This window comes from Corvus kubaryi, unplaced genomic scaffold (genome assembly GCF_017639235.1).
Source record: "Corvus kubaryi isolate FWS band 111438036 unplaced genomic scaffold, C.kubaryi_AGA036_p1.0 split1-37374, whole genome shotgun sequence".
NCBI lineage: Eukaryota > Metazoa > Chordata > Aves > Passeriformes > Corvidae > Corvus > Corvus kubaryi.
The window spans coordinates 598,977-618,795 of NW_024582079.1; the positions used below are offsets into that span (position 1 = coordinate 598,977).

At 45.6% G+C, this 19,819-nt stretch overlaps 2 protein-coding genes and 1 long non-coding RNA gene across 4 annotated transcripts in view; 1 reads left to right on the forward strand and 2 right to left on the reverse strand.

The window, feature by feature from the left end:
• Window positions 1-904: 904 nt before the first annotated feature.
• On the reverse strand, window positions 905-5,696 carry LOC121657841. 2 transcript variants are annotated; one of them, XM_042013977.1, is made up of 2 exons: window positions 5,558-5,696; window positions 905-3,861 (listed from the first exon to the last, which is right to left on the reverse strand). In XM_042013977.1, the coding sequence occupies exon 2, from the start codon at window positions 3,857-3,859 to the stop codon at window positions 2,870-2,872; it is 990 nt and encodes a 329-aa protein (XP_041869911.1). In that variant the 5' UTR covers window positions 3,860-3,861; window positions 5,558-5,696; the 3' UTR covers window positions 905-2,869. The 2 variants fall into 2 exon arrangements, with proteins under 2 accessions (XP_041869911.1, XP_041869910.1); XM_042013976.1 differs by lacking the exon at window positions 5,558-5,696 and adding an exon at window positions 5,308-5,462.
• Window positions 5,697-7,171: 1,475 nt separating this feature from the next.
• On the forward strand, window positions 7,172-10,100 carry LOC121657818. Its single transcript, XR_006013721.1, has 3 exons — window positions 7,172-7,352; window positions 7,832-7,890; window positions 9,144-10,100. It is a non-coding gene; the product is annotated as an uncharacterized LOC121657818 (long non-coding RNA).
• A 1,328-nt stretch (window positions 10,101-11,428) lies between these two features.
• The window catches only part of LOC121657817 (A disintegrin and metalloproteinase with thrombospondin motifs 2-like), a 177,625-nt gene continuing 169,234 nt past the window's right edge, over window positions 11,429-19,819 (reverse strand). The window contains exon 22 of the mRNA XM_042013946.1: window positions 11,429-16,201. Coding sequence (XP_041869880.1) covers window positions 15,741-16,201 — 461 coding nt within the window. The 3' untranslated portion in view covers window positions 11,429-15,740. The remainder of the gene's footprint in view (window positions 16,202-19,819) is intronic.

Genomic DNA, 19,819 nt, shown 5'->3' on the forward strand with positions numbered 1-19,819 from the left:
GTAAGGACCAACATGCTCATTTCCAACAGAGCTGATGGTGAAGGTGAGGACTGTGCTTTTCAAAACAGGATTTAACTGAATCTGAATAGAAACAACCCTCCCTATCTGCTGCCTCTGTCCTGTGTTAAACCAAGTTTTCTTTTCTTACCTGTCATGGCTTTTACTGCACAGCTGGAATTCCTCAGCCTGGGGCTCCCAGCCCTGACACCCAGCATCCCCCTCCTGCTGGGAGCTGCCCTGCCCACTCACTGCCCCACATTTCCCTCCTCCCTTCCCTGCCTTGCCACTCCTATGACCCCAATTTGCCCATGCATCTTTGCCCCCATCTTTGCTGCATCCCAGCAGCTTTGGCTCCTCTTGCAAAGCCCAGTTGCTTGAGTAGAACCTCAGTTTTCACTAAAGAAAAAGTATGGCTCCAAGAAAGAGCCAGTTCACTCCAAAGCTTCATTGCTCCAAACCTGGCTGCACCTAACTCCAAACTCCTGGTGCTCCATGGGCATGTAGCAGCTGCTGACGAGCAAACCTGGAACTAACACTGTGTTTTCAAATGCCCCCAGCTCTGAGCCCAACCCTGCTATCACCCCAGGCCCCACAGCCTGCTCCCAGTCCTACATCAGAGGAGTTTGAAGTTTTTCCCAGTGTGTCCTGAGTTGCAGCTCTCATCTGCTCCTGGTTCTCTTTGCTCTGGAGAGAAAAGGTGGTGGGTTTCAGGGGTGTAGAGACTTGCAGGATTATGTGGCAGTTGAGAAGGAATCACAGCCCTGGGCAGCAGCTGCTGAAGCGGTGAGGTGTGAAGGCCTGGTAGAGTGAGAAGGTGTTTGCATGGCAAGTCACAACCCATGTGCTGTGGACCAGCCCAGCACTAAAAATAATCCCCTGTGGAATGCAGAATGGAAACAACAACTGGATGGAAGGACTTTATTTGTTTCCTCTGTCAAAAGCAGTGATACATGCAGTTGGCACAAGACTTGTTAGGCATTAGAGTAATAAATATTCACATGGAGAGAAATTTAAATGACAAGCATCACTTAACCCCCAGCATTTACCTGAGAAGGGAGGGACAGGTGTGGAGGAGGCACAGCAGGCTGGGACCTTCCAGGTTCAACTTTCTCCATCAGCTATAATGAATGCTGGAGCCACCTTCACTTTTGTTCTTGCTGTGTGGTTAGTTCAAAAACAGAGCTGAGAAGCAGCTCAGCTCCATAGCACTAATGAGTTTCAACAAGAGAAAAAAATATTTGAGGTAAGAGATGTGAGGATGAGAAGCTCAAACACTCTCACCTTTTGATCCTTGAGCATATTTACACTCATGTTGGTACTGAGTAGAAGTTGCTTTTTCATTTCATCTGCTTGAGGGTGGTTTGGAAATCACTTGTGAGCATTTTTATAATTGCAGCTTTCCGATGCTGTTTCTCATCTTAGTTGCTGTTGAGCAAACAGCCTGGTCCCTCTGCTCTCTGCTGTGCCAAAACATTTATTCCTAGTAGTAGTAATAATTAGGCTGGTATTGCTTTGCAGTTTTCTCAGCTACTTCTCCTGACTGGCTATGGGGAGTGTGGCACCAGACACAGGTGGGTGAAGTTGCTCTGACTGCAGGAGAAAGTGCCAATGACAGCTTCTCTGGATGGAGAAGTCTCTGTGTGGCAGCGAGGGATGGCCTGAGCACGTGCCCATCGCCCCATGTCAGGACCTCCCAGCCTTGTGGGAATGCTTCTCATCCTACAGACGTCCCAGATAGAAATAATATCAACGTGAATTGTTTGTCTATGTGATGGGCTGGATGCTTGGAACATGCGCATTTGTTTTTTCCATGTTTCAGTCTGGCAGCACAAAGCAAAGCTCGGTCAACATCATCAGCAAGGTCAGGTAGGTGAGAATACAGAAGCACAGATATGAAGGGAAACACCAGTTATTATTTTACATTCAGGTTCTGTGAGCACCAGCCCAGCATCCCTAGGCTGCCCCTCAGCCAAGGCTGCTCTTCTGAGCCTGCAGAGCTCTGTGTGGGCTCATGGGCTCCTGAACCTGAGCAGCAAATCCCGTGGGTGCCTGTGGTGTGCAGCCTGGCTGTGTCAGTGCAGAGCCCAACATGATGCCTGTTTCTTTACAGCTGGCTCCAGAACAGCCACAGCACTGGCACGGCAATGCCCACCAGGGCTCCCAGCTCTCCTCCTGCCAGGGGTAAGTCCAGTAGTAAAGGGAACAGAGTTGGGCCAGGGTAAGCACCAGGAAAATCCCCACTCAAGGAGTTGTAATATTCTCCATATTGCCCTCCAGCAAATCCTCATAAAAGGCTTCTTATGAGTTTCAAGAAATACTTCTTTATGCTACTGCTCTAATGGATGACCTCTCCAGTGGGATCCTGGTGCAGAGGCAGGGATCTGTGATGGGTCTCCCAGTAAATGTGTGTCAGAGAGAGTGCATTTCGTACTGTCCGAGCCTTGGGCAAAGGGTTCCTTTTTGAATGACTGTACCCAAGTGTGAGCAACACCTGCTTGGCTGCTTGGCATTGGCTGGAAAACACTGGTATTTCAGTGTTCCCACTTCTTCTCCAGCACAGATGGGATTTGTGTTCTCTCCAGCTCTCTCCAGCTTTTCTTCATGCTCAGGGCAGTTCTAGGCAGTAGGTGGGAGGAGATGCTTTATGAACTGTTGCCTTTCTAAAATGAAAACTGATTGCTGTTTCCTTAGCAGATGAGACTCTGAATTGTCCCTTTGCCCACGGATGAGGGATATGATGGATCACAAGAGTCTGCCTGACTCGCATGCATGTTCAAGCCATATTTTCTGTGTGAGGACTCCAGGGAGAGCTGCTAGAGCACAGGGTGGTTATATCTTGTGAATAAAATTATTCTAAGCAGCTACTTCTTCACACTTCAGCAATGGCTGGGAGCAAACAAGCTTTTATCTTTGCTTCTTTCCAGATGCATCTGTGCTCTGAAATCCAGTTATGGATGGTGGCTTTTTTAGGTACCTGGAAAGACTCAAAGTATCTCTGCTTAGCAGGGACATCACCCATGACATTTTTGTCACAGTGAGAGGTTTCTCTTCCTTCTTTTTCATCTATGTCTGCTGTATTGAACAAACTCTGCCTTCTTATGGAGCAGGGCTGGGCTGGGTTTCCTACCAGCTTCCCTCTGGCTGAGGGTGCCAACAGCTCTTCAGTGTTAATGGACATGGGGCCATTTTCTTTCTGACTGTGGTTACTCCCTAAAACCATTCCCTCATCCCTTCTGAGATACCTCAGCTCTGAGTATACTGCTTCTTTCTGAGCTGGTCTTGGGGAGGGAAGCCTTGGAAAACTGAACACTCGTGGAAAACTGCTTTTCCCTGTGTTTTCTTCTTCCAGGTTTGCAGGATGAAGGTCACCATTTGGGGTAGAAGGGTTGCCCCGTGAGTGACCAGTGCTGGCACTTTCACCAGAGGAAGAAGCCTTGGAGGAGCAAAGATTTCCTGCATTGGTGTAAATTTGTTCCAGGGGGTCCTCTCTGGACCAAAAGCCGGTTTCTGCACATGGCACTTTTCCCAGTGGCACCACATTCGAGATGAAATTGGTCAATTTACATTTCGACCTTTGCTGCTGTGTCCCCACAAAGGGTGGAGAATGTGACACGTCTTCAAGGGTCTTCAGGGTCTTTCTGTCCTGACCCTTACGTCTGCTTTCCAGCAGGGCTGGGAAGGTGGGTCTGGCAAGGTGGCAGATGGATTGGATGTAGTCGTCGCTGCAGTACGCGTCAGGGCTGGCTGCGGCACTTCCAGCACGCTTTGGGTTGCTGCTTGGATCCTCCATCGCTTCCTCGTGGGTTTCCCGTATGGTTGGGAGAGGCTTTGAAAGGCTCAATCTGATCCGGGGCGCCATGGCTGCAAAGAACAGAGCAGACATGATCAGCATGTGAAAACCTGCTGTGGTAAAGAAATCCTGGGCTTGTTTCTGCCTGAGCCACCCAATGTCTTCTTGTGGCAAACAGGGCTGTTTACAAAAACTGCATTTTAAAAGTCTGCTGGCAGTACTTTTATATCCATGGTTTTGTAAAGAGCTTCATAAATGTATGAAGAAGCCAAGTCATTAAATGTGGCAGTAAATTAAAGGTTCGTTAAGGAGATCAGCAGTGGTGCTCCCTCCTGAAGCAATGCAAGAGAGCACAGCTGGAGAAGTGTGGGGCAGGGGCATGAGCTTGTCTCACTGCCCCTGTTGTAGCAGCAAGGCGTAAATTACTCTCCTTATTTAATGCTCCATGTCTGTTCACTGTGGCAGGGCTCTGACTTCGCCCTTGTCCAAGCAGGCAGGAGCTGAACATGACAGAAGAGGAGCTGCCCTGCCCCTGTGGGGAGCACCACGTAAGTACAGCATCGTTACAGTGGTCTCTTCTAGAAGCTGTAGGTGAGAATGTACAGGGTCACTTTTGTCTGTGCCTGTGGTTCACAAGTGTAGTTATGGAGAGGTAGGTCCTCCCCTGAGTGCTTACACAGAGTCAAAGGGATTTAATTCATGTCCTTCATATTCACATAGTTGTTCTCAATTCCTTTTAGGATGGATTTCCATCAAACTTCTCCCACTACTCAGTTAAACACACTGAATTACAAATATTTCAGTATAGTTTGTGCTGCAGTGTTTTCTAACTGTACTGATTTTTTTTTCTCCAAAGACTCCCCGCTGTGCTCTGCTTATCTCCCCTTCTGGCAGAAATGACCACATAGCCTGGATTTTTTTTTTTTTTTTTCCACTGCTTCCCCCAATGAAATTTCTATGTGACTAATCTGCAGACACAATATAGCTTTGTTGTGTGATTAAACGCAAAAGTGCTTTGCTAGCTATTTTAATGCCTTGCTGGAAATAAATCTGGCTTTGTTGAACCTCTCTGCAAAGCTGCAGATCACACACGGAGCACAAATGAGCAGCTCGTGCCGAGCCCAGGGTAGAGCTCGCTGGGTGCCCATCCCTCCCCAGGCTGCTGCTGGCCCTTACTGGTTTTTCTCAGGCTCTACTGGTAAAGCCAGCCAAGCTGGGATTTGCTGACCTGAGAGCAGGAGATGCTTGCTTTAAACCTTAGGGCCTTTTTATTATCCTTTTTCCTGCCTGCTCTGTTTCTCTTATGTTTTTAAGCCTTAAAGAAAAGGCTTGTTCCTCTGCCTTCCTTCCCTCCCACCCCTTGCCTGAGCTCGGCAGTGTCAGGGTCTGGGCCCGGCAGTGAGAGCGGTCGGATGCCCCTGATAAGGGGCACGGGCATGTCGTGTTAAATCACGATAGCGCTAATCAGTAACTAAGTCCTGCCAACACGCCCTTCCTCCGGAAGGAAACTAAATTACCTATTTGCAGTAAAACTCTTCCGATGATGGGATGGATGAGGTCCCGCCCGGATGCCATCCCCTTCGCCCTGGGCACCACCGCGTTGGCACGGCCGAGGTCACCTCCCCGTCACCTGCAGCCCCGGGGGAGCAGGACTCCCTGCCCTGCAGCTTCCCCTCCACCACGCCTTGAGCATCACTGGCTACCAGCATCCCGGATATTCCTAGCGACCCCCAGGACACAGCCCCTGGCCAGACCCCCTCCCCTTACCTGCGGGGTGCGGGCACGGGCGGCTGTCGTCTCCCCTGGCTGCACGGCTCTGCCCCGCTCCCTCCTCCCTGCTCCCAGCACAGGAGATGTGCTGTCTAACACTAACCCATGCGCCAGCTCCCTGCCTCAGTCAGCTGATCCCGCTGCCTGTTTTGTTGCTGTTGCTAAATATATCCCGCTGGCTGCCTGCCCTGCCCGAGCCGCAGCTGGCGGGCGCCGGGGCTCCGGGGCAGCCGCGGGCAACAGCCGGGCTGGGCCACTCCGACCCCTCCAGGACTGGCCACCACACATCCCTGCGGCTCAGCTGCCTGGCGACAATTCCCCGAGTGGAAGGGACCTCGGGGCCGTGGCCGTGGTGCCGGAGGGGAAGTGCTGCCTGTGCTCCAAGCTGCGGTGGGAAAACAGGCGCCGTAGTTCTTTCAAGCTTTATTGCTGAAAGGGGAATCCTTAGGGTTTTGGGCTGCTTTTGCTCCTTCTCTGCCCTATTTTGTGAACAAATTTGTGCTGGTTTGCCCAAGAGGCAGTGGTTGTTTGCAGCGTCGTTAGTGCTGCTCTCTGCTCTCCTCTGTCCCTGCTCCCATTCTGCTCTGAGCCGAGCATCCCTGGGCTGAGCTGTGCACCCCTGGACTGAGCTGTACGTCCCTGGGCCAAGCTGTACATCCCTGGGTTGAGGTGTATATCCATATTGCTGTGGAAGCACAGCAGCAGCCGGCCCTTCCACAGCACCTCCCAGGGCTTTTCTCCACCAACCACCCTCTCCGACTGCTGCCAGCATCATCCCTGTTCATGTTTCTCTGAGACCACACAAGTGCATTACAGCAAATTGCTTTGCCAGGAAGACTGGCAGCATCCAGCCTTGCAGGTCCCTGGGCAGCAGTGATTTGTCTTTGTTTCCTGGCTCATTAACATGCTGCAAACTGATTGCAATTCTGGAATAACCCTAGTGTCTCTCTCATAGCTTCTCTTGCAGCATCATGTTGTGTGGGGCGATGAATTGTTATGTTGCAGCAGAATCTTCCTTCTGTATTTATTTCCCAACACTCTCCTCAGAGGCAGCCCCAACAGCTGCTGCTCTTTTTGGGGGAATAGCCATCCCGCACAACATCCCTGTGTGCCCAGGCCAGGGAGCGTGACTGCATTTCTGAGCCTTGCTGCTCCCCACAACGCCTGTCCTGACCTGCTGGAGGGATGAAGAGAAAAGCAGAAATCCTAGATTAAAAATCACTTTAGTTTAAATGCAAATATTCTCTGTTACCAGCAATCAGGCTGGAATTGGCTGTAACTGCTGATTTAGTCACCCAAGCCCACATTCCTCATTCAGGTTTTTTCTTTATCTCCAGTAAAAGGAAATAAGCAGCTCAACACACTTTTGCATCCCTTCAGGATATGGTTCCAAGCAGATTATTTTTTTTCTGGAAATAACCATTGCTTAGCATTTCAATATGACAGGTGTGTAAGCTCAAGCTGTTTGTCTGAACTTCTGGTGCCAAACAGCTGAATTTAGATGGAATGACCCACAACCTTCATGCTTTAAGTTCACTAGCAGCAGTGATCAGCTGGAATCATGCTGTAGCAACTTAGAGCTTCAATTTTTCCTTCTTGCTTGCAGGAAATGTAATTACCATCGAAAGGAAAAAACTCCTCAGGCACCAGCTATGCTAAGCAGCTGCAGTATGGAGCTTGGAAAAAACATTTTGTGAGGAAGAGCACTGATCTGGAAACAAATTCCACATGTGCAGATGTGCATGGATACATTCTCTTTAAAAAGAGTCTTCAAGATGGTTCCTCTGCCCTGGTAAGTTCTTCCTTCCTGCTGGAGTTGCCTCCTTCTTGAAGGTCTGATGAAATGAATAGAACTTGCCAGGTGGGAGGGACAAATATAATATACCTTTTTTTTTTTTTCCTCAACCGCAGCCATTTGGTTTCCTCTGTCATCAGCTGCGTCCTCAAAAAATCTTAATTTAGAAGAAATAAGGTGCAACTTTGAATGCTTGTTGCAAGACTGCCATAGGTTTCTTCCAAGCACTTGTGAAGATGGTTCTGGATAAGTCATCCTGGTTTCCTGTACTTATACTCCCCAACAGTGCAGTGAATCAGCATTCCTGGGGGCATAAAAACTGTCACCAAATGGGATTAATGGCAAAAGAAAACAGCAACAGCAGCAGTGCCTGAGCTGCAGAGGAAAACAGCAGTTGCTAGTTCTGCAGGGCTTGGTTGAGTGTCTGAGATATAAATGCTGACAGTTACTTTTTGGTTTGGTTTTCTGTCTGTTAGGTTTTTCTTTTTGGAATGCTTCCAGTTTTTGGGAAATCCACACAGTTTAGCAGAACTGGGTAAGTGTAACAGGTGACTCTCCTCTGGGCATTTTTGAAGCTTGTTGGCTCTTTCCAGGGATGGGGGACAGGGTTAACATGACACTGAGCATCTCCACACCTCAGTGCAGGTCCTTCTTGAAGGTGCATCAACAACCTGGAAGAGCTGCTCCTCTCTTGCATGTGGGAGAGGGACTTTTTACATGGCAGATATTGAATGGGACAAGGAGGAACAGTTTTAAACTAATAGAGGAAAGATTTAAATAATGAAGAAATTCTTTATTGTGTGTGTGGTGAGGCACAGGTTGCCCAGAGAGGTTGTGGGTGCCACATTCCTGGAAGTGTTCAAGGCCAGGTTGGTTTGGAGCAACCTGATCTAGTGGAAGTTGTCCCTGCCCATGGCAGGGGGGTGGAATGAGGTGGTCTCTAAGGTCCCTTCCATCCCCAAGCATTCTGTGATTCTGTGTTTCTATGTTTTTCATTAGAAGTATAGGAAAGGAAAATGTTTTGACCTGGTTTGTGCCAGATTCCAGAGGATTTGTGTTCTCTAATTACATCCCCCAGCCGATTAACCTCCCGTGCATTACAGCAAGCAGCTACTATGGTACCAGTGAAGATACTTCCATGAAATATTAATGAGCTGTTTTCTTATTAACTAGAGCTGGGTTGGAAATGCACCCACAGCTGTTGCCTTGACTGCAGCTCACACAGCAACTGGTGGTGGCTACATGTGCCAACACTGTCACTGATGCACACAGATTTTCCATAAGTTCCTGGCTATTTCTTGCCTTTTGCAGGTGAGGAACCATTTGCTGTGAGGGCTGGGTGACTGCAGCACATTGGCACAAGGCTTGTTTGCAGGAACTGAGCTCTCCATCCCACTGGGAACATGGGTGGAGTCCTGCCAGGAGCCTTTGCAAAGGCTCAGAGGGATTTAGGCACTTTGCTTCACTGGGAGTTCAATTAAGTTGGAAAATGACTCCTGGGAACTTTCCCTGGGAGTTTCTAGGCCATGCCAGTGTCATGGCTCCATTGGCAGTGGTTGGTCATGACCAGCAGACAGAGAGAGCTCTGTGCCAGTGCAGACTTTTCTTAAAATACTTTGAAGTTTCAGAAGTGCAAACCATGGTGGCAACTCGCTGGCAACTTCCCCTGGGAATCTGGCCCAGACTATTTATTTAAAATAATATAAACTATTTTATTTCTGTTATTACTGATCTGCCTATGATTATATTGTATCTTTACATGGATGCATTTTTCATACATCATTTTAGATGATACATATCCCAAAGTGCCTGAACACTGGTGTCGACTGGTCCCTTTTGGACACACCACGCGAGGAGGCTGGAGAGCTGAGCACTGTGGATTGTTGCAGGGCTCAGTGAGGGCAGCACTGCCGTCACTTGAAAGCCTTCTCCTGCCTGGGGTCACATGAAACCCCCTGTCCTTCCAGCAGCCCAGTTCACCTAAAACAGGTTTGTCTTTCCATAGCTGTTGTGTTTCTTTAATAAGAAATTTTAAAAAATTAAATGACAACCATCAGTGGAACCCCCTGTAATGTTACTGGCCTCTAAACTTTCTTCTTTTCAGAGTAGCTGGGATGTGTTTAGATGCCCTAAGAAATAACAGCCCCAGAAAACAACTTATTCTTTAACTATTTTCAGTGGTTTGAGTGGTGGGATTGTTCATGACTCTATGTCTCCGCTGCTGCTGCTGTCTGTGTTTCTCTCCTGCAGGATCCCTGCTCGTTCTTCAGCCCCCAGCCACTGTCAGGGCATGACAGCAGCACAGCAGCATCTTCGACTACATCCACACTGCAGTGGGGACTGAGCCGAGTGGGTTTTACTCCATCTGGCCCCTCCTGAGCACATCTCACCAGATTAAGGGATTTTTCAGGCTGGGATCACAGTCCAGCAGCTGTTTCATGATCGTACTTCTTGTGCCGTGCCACCATCTAGTGGTGACTCCACCAGATACTGCAACTGAGAGGTGAAGCATCCCAGGCCTGCTGGGAACCCTGGTGCTGCTGGGGCTGCCACGGTTCAGCTTCATCGCTGGGCGGATGCTGGAGAGAGCACTCTGCTGATGAAGCATAAACCCCCGCAGATTAACTAGGATAAGGTTTCTCCCACATGTGTCATCCTGCTCTGCTCCTTCCTGTAATGAGATTTCAGAAGTGCTGCTTGTGCTTGGTGCGGTTCTGCGGCTCCATCACTTCGGTCCCTGCTCGGCTTCGGGAAGTTGCTAAAGGAGGAGGGACTGGGGAGGGTGGTGGGAAGGGAGCAAGGGGAGAGCAAAGGTGAGCAATGCACACACACGCACATCCACATGCCCACACAGAGCCCTAGTGGGGTTTCCAGGTACTCATCTCCCAGGAAGGCTCAGCAGCATTTGTTGACCCCTGTGAGCAAAACCAAGTGTTGAGCCAGAACATGGGGTGGGAGGCTGGAAATCATCCTGTGTCCCCCTCAGTGTGGGAAGGAGCAGTCAAATTTGCATAACACTTTGAAGGAGCTGCCTTCTGCCTGGTGTAAGAATAACCTGATTAACTGCTTTCCTGGCCTGAAACTCCTCCTTGAGCTGCCTTTTCTTCATTTTTCCTCAGAGCCAGATGATGGTGAAAAGGGCTAAAAAGCTGATGTAGGCCAGGAAAAGAAGAGAAGGCCTCCTGTGGGCATCATCTTTTGGCATTTTAGAGAGAGAGAGAGAGCAAGGCTGGGGGGAAGGAGAGGTGTTGGACATGACTGAACCCACCTTGGTGTCTCTTGTGTCTGGGGTGCAGACGTGAGACCCTTTGCCACGGCCACCCTAAAAATCTTAACATCTATGAAAGCAAAAGGCAATTAAATATAACCCTTGTCACAGCTGTAAATGCTGCATGAATTATCACAGTAAATGAACCCCAGGTTTGGGCTGGTCCACTGTTTTATCAGGGCATTTAAGTATGTAAATTACTTTTCCAGGTGGAAAATGTTGAGGTGGCTTGTTACCTGATTAAAGAATGCTGGACTTGGATGCACTGCATGGTGCTCCCTGAATAATCATAGTAAGCAGGGATCTTTCAAATCCTCAAGCAACAAACTTCAATTAGATGGGAAAGAGTCAATTATGCTTTAAAGGGAACCTGGCTACAAGTGTGCAGGATACGGCAGGAGAATGTGTGCAAAAGAATTTTATGGAAAGGAGCAATTACTTTATCAATAGGACATGCAAAGCAGAATTTGCTCATCAGTCCTGAATAGAAGCCCAAATAACTGAGCTTTTTAAAGAGATGATATATGGACCAGGATGGATTTGGGCCTCAAGCAGGTTTAAGTGAGTTTGATTAATTTCTGTGCAGTTATCAGCAGAGGTTTTGGTCCAATGACTTTATGATATTTAGCCTAGGATGATGGATGTTGTAACAAGGATGTAGGACTTTAGCAGCAAGTGTATCCCAATCCCACTTCATTCAGTTGTAGAAATTGAATTGGTTTTGAATCTGAAGATGCTGATTCTTCATCCTCCAGCATCTCTGCATAACATCAACTCAATGAAAAAAGCACAGGGAAAAGCCAAACACTTTTCTTGCAAAAGAACACAGACATTTGAATTTAATAAATTATAAAATTAAAGATTCTAATTTGTATATACATTTTTAATATACAAGAAATGGCTATTTATTGCAATTTCTGTTAAGGCATATGTAAGTGAATGGAAGTTGCATATAGATATTCAGATGAACATAGCTAATACTGTGCACTGTAGGTGAGTAAATAAGATATTAAATGCATTATGTAATAAAATAAAACATAAACCCCTTTGAGTACTGGTAAAGCACCGTTTCTAGAATTCTCAGAATATCTGAAAGCATTCTATGGAGATGTTGTGAGACTCTAAATATTGAATGGATATATGAATATAAAAAGTGATGCATTCATCATAGATAACAGAAATTTTTAAAGGAATGTTGGTGGAAAAAATGGCAGATGACTGAAGCTAAAGCAACCAGAATTTGTTTGGGATTTTTTTTTTCATGAGAGGTTGTGAGTTGGATTTTAAGTTTAGACAACCAGAAAAATGACAATTGAGAAAACTATGTACTTGCGTGGTTAGATCATAAATCCATTGCTTCATGGGAGCACATTACTTTATCTCTCAGATCTCTGAGATGGTCTCTGCAGGAATTATTTGTTTATAAACCTGTTTTAGCTTCTGGGGATTAGGTTACATTAAAATAATGCTTCTTATGTCTGAAAATGCAGCACCTGGGCAACAGCAAACTGGTTACAGAAGATACACTGCGATGATGATCTTGCCCAATTACAGCATTGTAGAAAAGATGAAAGAGTTGTCAAAGTCCAACCAAACAAAAAAAGACCAAATTTTCCACTGCATGACACAGAAGTGAGATCAGCTCAGGAGAGCAAACCCCCGCCTTTTGTCTGGGACTGCTTTTTCATTATCAGTAGAGCCCTGCATTGTGTTTTTCAGTAGAAGTGATTCCCATGTTCTTGGGGAATGACCTTCATGGGGAACTGCTGAAAAAAACCACCTTCTTGGTGTTTTGTGAACAAATGGCAGCTTGAAAAGAAGGCATCTTTCCCGGTCTGAAGAGACCTAAATTACCCCCTTCTCATACAGGAAGACTGTGAGGAGAAGGCAGCTCTTGGCTCCTGCTCCTTAAAGAGGTGGTGCATCAGCCTCTCAATGTCTTGAGCAATGTAGCCTGAAGCTGCTGCTTCAAGTAGTTCAGTGTTCCCCAAGTAACAGCTAAAGAAATATTCAGTAGAATTTAAACCACTGAGAAACAAATCAAATCCCAAAAAGTGAGATTGAGAAGGGAACAAGCCCTTCCAAAATGCAGATGCCACCAGGTATTGCATTGGGTCCTTAATGAACACTGGACCTAACATAGCACCAGACCAGCCTTCCAGGAGGCTGTTCCTGCTCCCTGAGGCAGCATTTTTCCACTTTATGTGGAAAAATGCTTTTTTTGAGCTGTGGGCGCTGCCTCCTGTGGTATTTCTTCACACTGCCTGGTTGACTAAGCCTATTCCAGAAGCTAAGGCAGAACAGAATCTATTAGATGAGCTACCTCAGGAGGTTGGAGCAAAGGGTCTCAAAAAAGTCCCAGTGGGTGACTGGTACCCTCCAGGCAGCAAACCTTTACCTCCCCATCTGCGTAAATCCAGCTCCAACCCTTTCTATCTTTGGGTTTGTAAGGGTTTTCCCTAAGTTTCATATGCTTGGATGAGCTTCTAGTCCATGAAAAAGCTGGGGGTTGTGGTTTATTTTTATTGTCCACAGAGCTAGAAGGATGTTAATTTGAAGGGGAAAAGATGAGTTTTATACTAACCACATCTCTGTAAAGGAAATGTGGAAGGCAAGAAATACTATGACTACAGGCTGCGAGCCCAGCTACAGCTTATGTCTCCCATGGCACAGCAGCTGGAATGATGTTGATTTAGACACGTCTTGCTTGCTTATAAATAGAATGGTGGGGTTTTTTTTCCCTTCAGTGCTCATTACGACATTGCTGTTGTGCACAGACATGACCTGACCCTACACTGTTATTCAAACTTGTCCTGCCTGTAGGCAGCCACAAATCCCTTGGCACAAGGCTCCCGGGGCTTGCCCGCTCACCGTGGCCGTGTGACGGCCGGCAGGCCATGGAGCAGGGCTGGGACAGGGCACTAAGGATAATCACCCTTTGACTGCAGGAAAACACTCCATGTCCCAGGAGTGAAAGCCTGCGATGGAACTCTTCCTGCTGTGCTGCCAAACTGCAGAGCCTGAGTTTTAGTTCTCCAAACCAGAACAGATTTTTGCTTGTGCTGCCTGTTGCTTCCACATCTGCAGCCACATCTGCTTGGCCCAGGAGATGTTTTCTACTGCTCTGGACTCTTAGGAGGCCTGCTGGGCTTCCCATTCTTCATGGTCTTCAGTGTATCTCTCATCCCTGCACTACCGGAGCTGCTCGAAGTGCATCACCTCTGTCCTGTGCAAGAAGGGGCGCTTGGTGCCATGACACCAGCTGAAAACATTCCTTCTCTGCTTGGGCTAGTATCTCCATGAAGTATTTTTCTTAGACCAGGTCTCGTGCTTCAAAGACTTCTGGCCACAATTCAGGCCAAAACAGTCCCACACGCAGGTGCTGTAAAGCCTGAGGTTCCTGCAGGCTCTTGCCTCCTTTCCAGCAGGAATGGCTCATATGGAAGAGAAGACTGGGCAGTTCATTCAGTCGTGGTGGTGAAGGGCAGAAGGTAGGGTCACAGGGAGTCACATGTGCTTCACCTTGCAATACCTGTGAAGCTCTGTGCCAGGAACTGGGCCAGAGAAGAGCTCACACATTGCTGGGAATGCAGCACATTCCCAATAATTTTGTGACTGTACATACAGGCTTATTGCTGGTGCCTCCTCAAACCAGCTCAGGCTGGAGGGTGAGATCTTCCTCTCAGACTGGAAAATCTGAACTTGGAGCCACCAGACCTACTAGTGGTAAAGAGAGGATTTCAGGGAAGCCCCGGGCTCTGCAGGAGGTTTACCAGCAAAGAAACAAATGGAAGAATCCAAGCCAGGAAAAAACCTGCTCAGATGCCACCCACTGCAGGAACCAGTCCATGCTCCCTGTCTCAGCAGTGTTAGAGCCAAACTGAATTCATCTTCTATTCTCCAACCGGGAATTCAAAATGACCTATGAAAACCATGATGACCCTGAGGGGGAAAAAAGGTACTCAAAGGGTTGTCAGGTTACACATCTTAAAGTTTTCTAGCAGACCTGGTGCTGTGAAGACACGTGTGTGTGTGTGTGTGTGTGTATGTTCATGTAAGGGCACAGGAAACAGTTGTTCACTTCTGCACCAATAAAGCTGTCCTAAGGAAAGGAAGATAAAACAAAATTACTTCCTCAAAAATAACTGTATCCTATCTAGGGGAAAAAAAAAAGTTTGTCTTAACAAAGCACCAAAGAAAAGACAAGAAGAATCCAGTCATCTTTAAGTTAGACAGAACGTGGGTAGAAAAAAAATCAGACCAATAAAAAAAAGCACCAACCAATAATGATCACTGAGGCTGTTGCATTACAGGAACTTAAAGACTATAAAAAATATGGATAATTGTAAACAGAAAGACTAGGATATTGTCAGTCCAAGCTGGCCAGATCTACCCTACTAAATGTCTTACATGTATCCAAAAGTTTAGGAGAATCCTTTGAAATTGTTTATGGAAGTATGTAAACTACTGTTTGTCAGTTTTTAATTTACACATAAATATACGGCTACAGAATTTTCTCTGTATTTTATAACACAGTCCTGGTTCAGGAAGCTACATGAGCACATGCCGAGCTGTGACCACAGAGGCAGAGCCAGCCAAACCGAGTCTGGCATGTCCTAAGAACCTTCCCGAAGCGGGCTGTGTTAGTGCCAGGGTTTGTGCAATGCACAGAAGCATCACAGGATTGCTGACCCCCTGCTTGTCAGAGTTAAAGGGATTTATTATGTCTTGGGACTGCTTTCCTCCTTACTAAGTGTAACTCCTATTACTATTCCCAAGCAGTTTTACACAGGCATAGAAGACTTTAGAGAGCCCATGACTGAGAAATCTGCTAACCTGACCTAAGTAATGTGGTTTGTTTGGATTCAGTGGGACACTGTAGGGATATTGCACTAATACTCTGCCGTACCCTGTACACCTAACCTAGCCATCAAAGTGTTCAGATTAGCACTTATGGAACAATCTGTCATTTCCATTTATAGTAGGCTTGAGAATTTGCTATCTCTGCCATAGCACCACTTTGATTTTTCCCCATTTTTAGTCTCTATGACGGCCAATACTATGATGTTGGTAACATCTCTATAAGAGAAAAATGTTGTTTGTGCCATATTTCCATTTTAGTTTATTTTCCTAAGAGTCTCTTTTTTCATTTTCTCAGCAATCAGCTCCTGAATTCTTTGATTCCTTGTCCTTTCATAAGGCCTCCTCCGTGTAATGATGTTGTGCTGTGGTACTTCATTATCCAACCCATCAACTTTATAGGGAACATCCACTGCATTGATTTCTGGGTGCTCCTCAGTCGCATTGGAAGGGGGTGCACGTGTTTTGGAAACCAGAGGAGGGCTGGTGGTAGACTGTGTGGTGGAGACTCCCATGGGAAGGCTGGGGGTTGTCAGGAGCTCCTCCTCAATGACATTATTCTTATTTACATTAGCATCAGTTACATTGCCGTCCTCTGTTACGTTGCTGTATGTGTTGCAGGACTTGCAACACAGCTTATTGTACCCAGGAATGGAGCAGTAACGGGAGAGAACTTCCATGCGACAAAACATTGACTTGTCTCCTTGACAATGATCTTCTGCAAGAGAAAAAGGGAACAGATAAATAAAGAGCATCTTCACATTAATCAGAAAAAGAAACACAGCTGAAGCTTTGGCAGTGGGCAGAGGGTTTGATATTTAAAGTGGGATGGGAAACTGGCAAATGAGCCTTCTATAAGCAGAAGCAGGCTTATATTCAACCTAAAAATCAACTCACTTCAAGAGCTGCAAAAGCTGATCTGAACTGTTTGTACCAGCCCCATCCAAGCTCTAGATCATAACACCTGAATTTTTGCCTTCACATCCTGGAAGCACTACCCTGAAGACCGTGAAGCCACAATGAATTGTGTTACTGTTGTGATTTAAACTTCATAACACACTGATTGTGCTGTGTTGTTGCTAAAACTACATTGAACTCCCACAAAGTCATCAAGGTTTATATTAAGGAATCTATTTTTTCCCTCTTTGCTCATTTTAATGCTTTTCTGCAACCAAACAGTGGCTAACCATGGTCAGGGGTAACATATAGTTATCTGGACTGTCTCAGGAAAGTCAAGTCCTATTTCGATGTGTACCATGTAACCCTCAGAATTCACCCATCTCCCATTGGAGTGATATTGTTGCCAGGTACCTCTACTCTGAAAACAGCGGCATTTTCTCAACATGTCTCTTGTTTGAGAGAAAAGTGGTGCATTTACCATGAGATTTTCTCCTCTTCCTAGAAGGGAGCTGATATTTTTTGGACAAACAAACTCCACAGTAATGGAGCCAAGACAGTCCATTAATGACTGGGAGACTCAGTAACAAGTCCTGATTTTTGTGTCAATGACTGTAATAAAAGAGAAAGAATTCTAGATAATATTCGATAAGCTTTAAGCTGTCGATAGCTGTTACAACGATCTGCACTGTAATAGAGATGTTATGGCAGATCCTGATCTTGCTGAAATGCAGCTGGCAAATTGTAGGCTGAGGGATTAAAGGTGATGTGGTCAAAATGTTCCTGCCCGAGAAACATAAACAGAAGCCTACTCAGAGATTCCCCAAACCGTTGTAATTTCTGCTCAAGGGAGGCAGAGGACTGCATGAATTGGTGGCAAATGGACGGTGAGGGTCTAGCAGGCTCCTTGGAGAGAACGCTGCCTGTCCTCTGTCCTACACAGACATCCCTCAGCTCCTGTGCCTCCAAGATGAAGTAATGGAGCCAGGCACTGCAGTGAAGGAAAAATCCCAACGTGCAGCCACGCTGAGAGGAGTCAGAGGGTTTGGAGGAGAGGAGAGAGAGGGCTGAGGAGAAAAGCAGACTGACCAGCACTTGGCATCATCAATAACAAAACACCCTTCTCTGTGACCAGAGTGCTGAGACAGAGATGAAATCACTTGTGTCTCTCTCCCTGATCTTACTACATTTCCACCTACTCTTACAGTAAAGGATGAGTAACTCCAATTACTCACCTTTATTTAGAGTGCACCCGATGGCAGACAGTGCTGTCAGCCTGATCCTGGAGCTCACATTTCACCCTCCTGCTACAAGCACTGGCTTGTGTCAGCACCCTCACAGCAAAGGAGAGAAGCAGAGCAGGTTGAGAGATACCGAGGGGACTTAGAAAGCGTAGGTGCCACCTCTTCACTCATCCTCAGTTAACAAAACAGGGCCTAGTGTGTGTTTAATTGGCAAACATATCAGTCTAAAATACACTAACAACTGGTGCTGCTGCTTTAAAATGCTAGTGCTGGCTGAGAAAGGTGAAAACACCTCCCATGCATGGTGTCTATGCCCTGATTGTTGCATTTGTTGCAGAAAGACAAAATTCTAGTTCCTACATTAGAATTTGACAGTTAATTTTCATATTTTTCAAGAGCTAAACTGAAATGCTGCTGGAGATTAGGAATGACTCCTTCCTTAGGAACCTAAGAATAGTACCTTGGTTTTGGAGAGCCTTTCAAATCAGCCTTTAAGAGCTGGAACTGTTCATACCTGCATGCACAGCTACACACAAAGGCCTACATGTACCTATACAGCTTAATATATATATTTTTTTACATACCCTGTAAGAGTCCCCTTTGAACATTGTGCCTTGTGTTGCATGACCTTTATGCACGTTCCTCCAAATGGCTTCCATAATAAAAGCCAACAGATATAATATTTAAATGTGGTTTTAACAAGGCAGGTCTGTTCTTGGCTTTATAAGAATCAGTAAGAGCACCTTTAGAAAAATGCCTTTTTCCTAACAAAAATATGCAATGTCAAGCTTAACAATACATGGAAATAAACCTGCATTATGTAATAAGATTAGTGACATCAGATAAGTTATATAAATAAACTCTGTAACTTCTCAATGACAGAATGAAATTTTGATCCTCTATCCAAACAAAAATATCCAGATTTGCTGAACTTTTATTTATTTTTACTTGCAGTATGCATGACAGACTGGAAGTATATATTCAAAACATCAGTAAGAAAAAAATAAATCAGTTTCACAGTCACTTTGGTGCACATTAGTCTCATAAAAAAATATTGAAAAGCAAACTGAATTGGCACATCTTTAATATTATGTTAAATACATACAAAACACTAATAAAATATCCCTGATAAACCAAAGTGCATATAGACATAGTGCACAATGCCCAGATACCTTATTGCACCATTCTCTATAGCCACCCATCTCTTGAAACATCACTAAACATTGTCTATTTAAAGGTAACAGTCATGAATATATTTATACAGTTAAACACCGATTATTTTACATAACAGTATTCAGTGCCAGATACGTGTCTTTGCTTTTTCACCTTGTCATGTAAATTGTTAACATGTTTCAGGAAATACTAACAGCAAAATTTAAATATGTGATCACATGATAATGACAAGTTTGAAGTGCTACACTGTTGACGACCCAAAGATTCAAAAATGCCACTTTTCCAAAAAATATGATCAAAGCAATAAGGTAGTAATTTGCTCCAAGACTGCAGTTTTACAGTTGATACATTTCTACTATTGGTACTGACTGTCACAAAGAACTTCATGATTTGTGAATTCCAAATCCTCAACACAAACACAGAAGGTGAAGCACGGATGCCAGTTAAATTTCATTAAGTCAGGCCGCAATCCTGTCTCAATGAAGATATGGATATGCACTGTGCAAATTAACCTCCAATAAAATTTACTGCCCTCCAATAGTTATCATTCAAGTAAAAACACTCCATATGAAGATTAACTCAAGGTACCAGTGTACTGTTCATATTTAAAGCTGGATCTGGTAAATTAATGCCATTTACATTTCAACGTTAAGGCATTTTTCTAAAATTCATCTCCTAAGCAAAAAAAGCAATAAAAATTGAGGTAATTCTGTAGTAGTTCACACTGTTATGTTTGCCAGTTGACACATCTAAGAGCACACACACACACACACACACACACAACCGTACCAGTCAAGTCAGACATGCACATGGTGAAAAAAGACCAGAGATGTAATGAGTATAAACAGCTCCATGCTGAGCAGCTGGAGACATCGTAGTCAATGAAAACATCATATTGCCTCCGCCACGCTAAGAAAAACACCACCACGCCACCTTCACCAAGGACCATGCCTGTTCTGCTTTGGGATTGTTTCTAAAGTGAAAATATGCAAAACTGGCAAAAATTGTGCGATGGAAAAAAT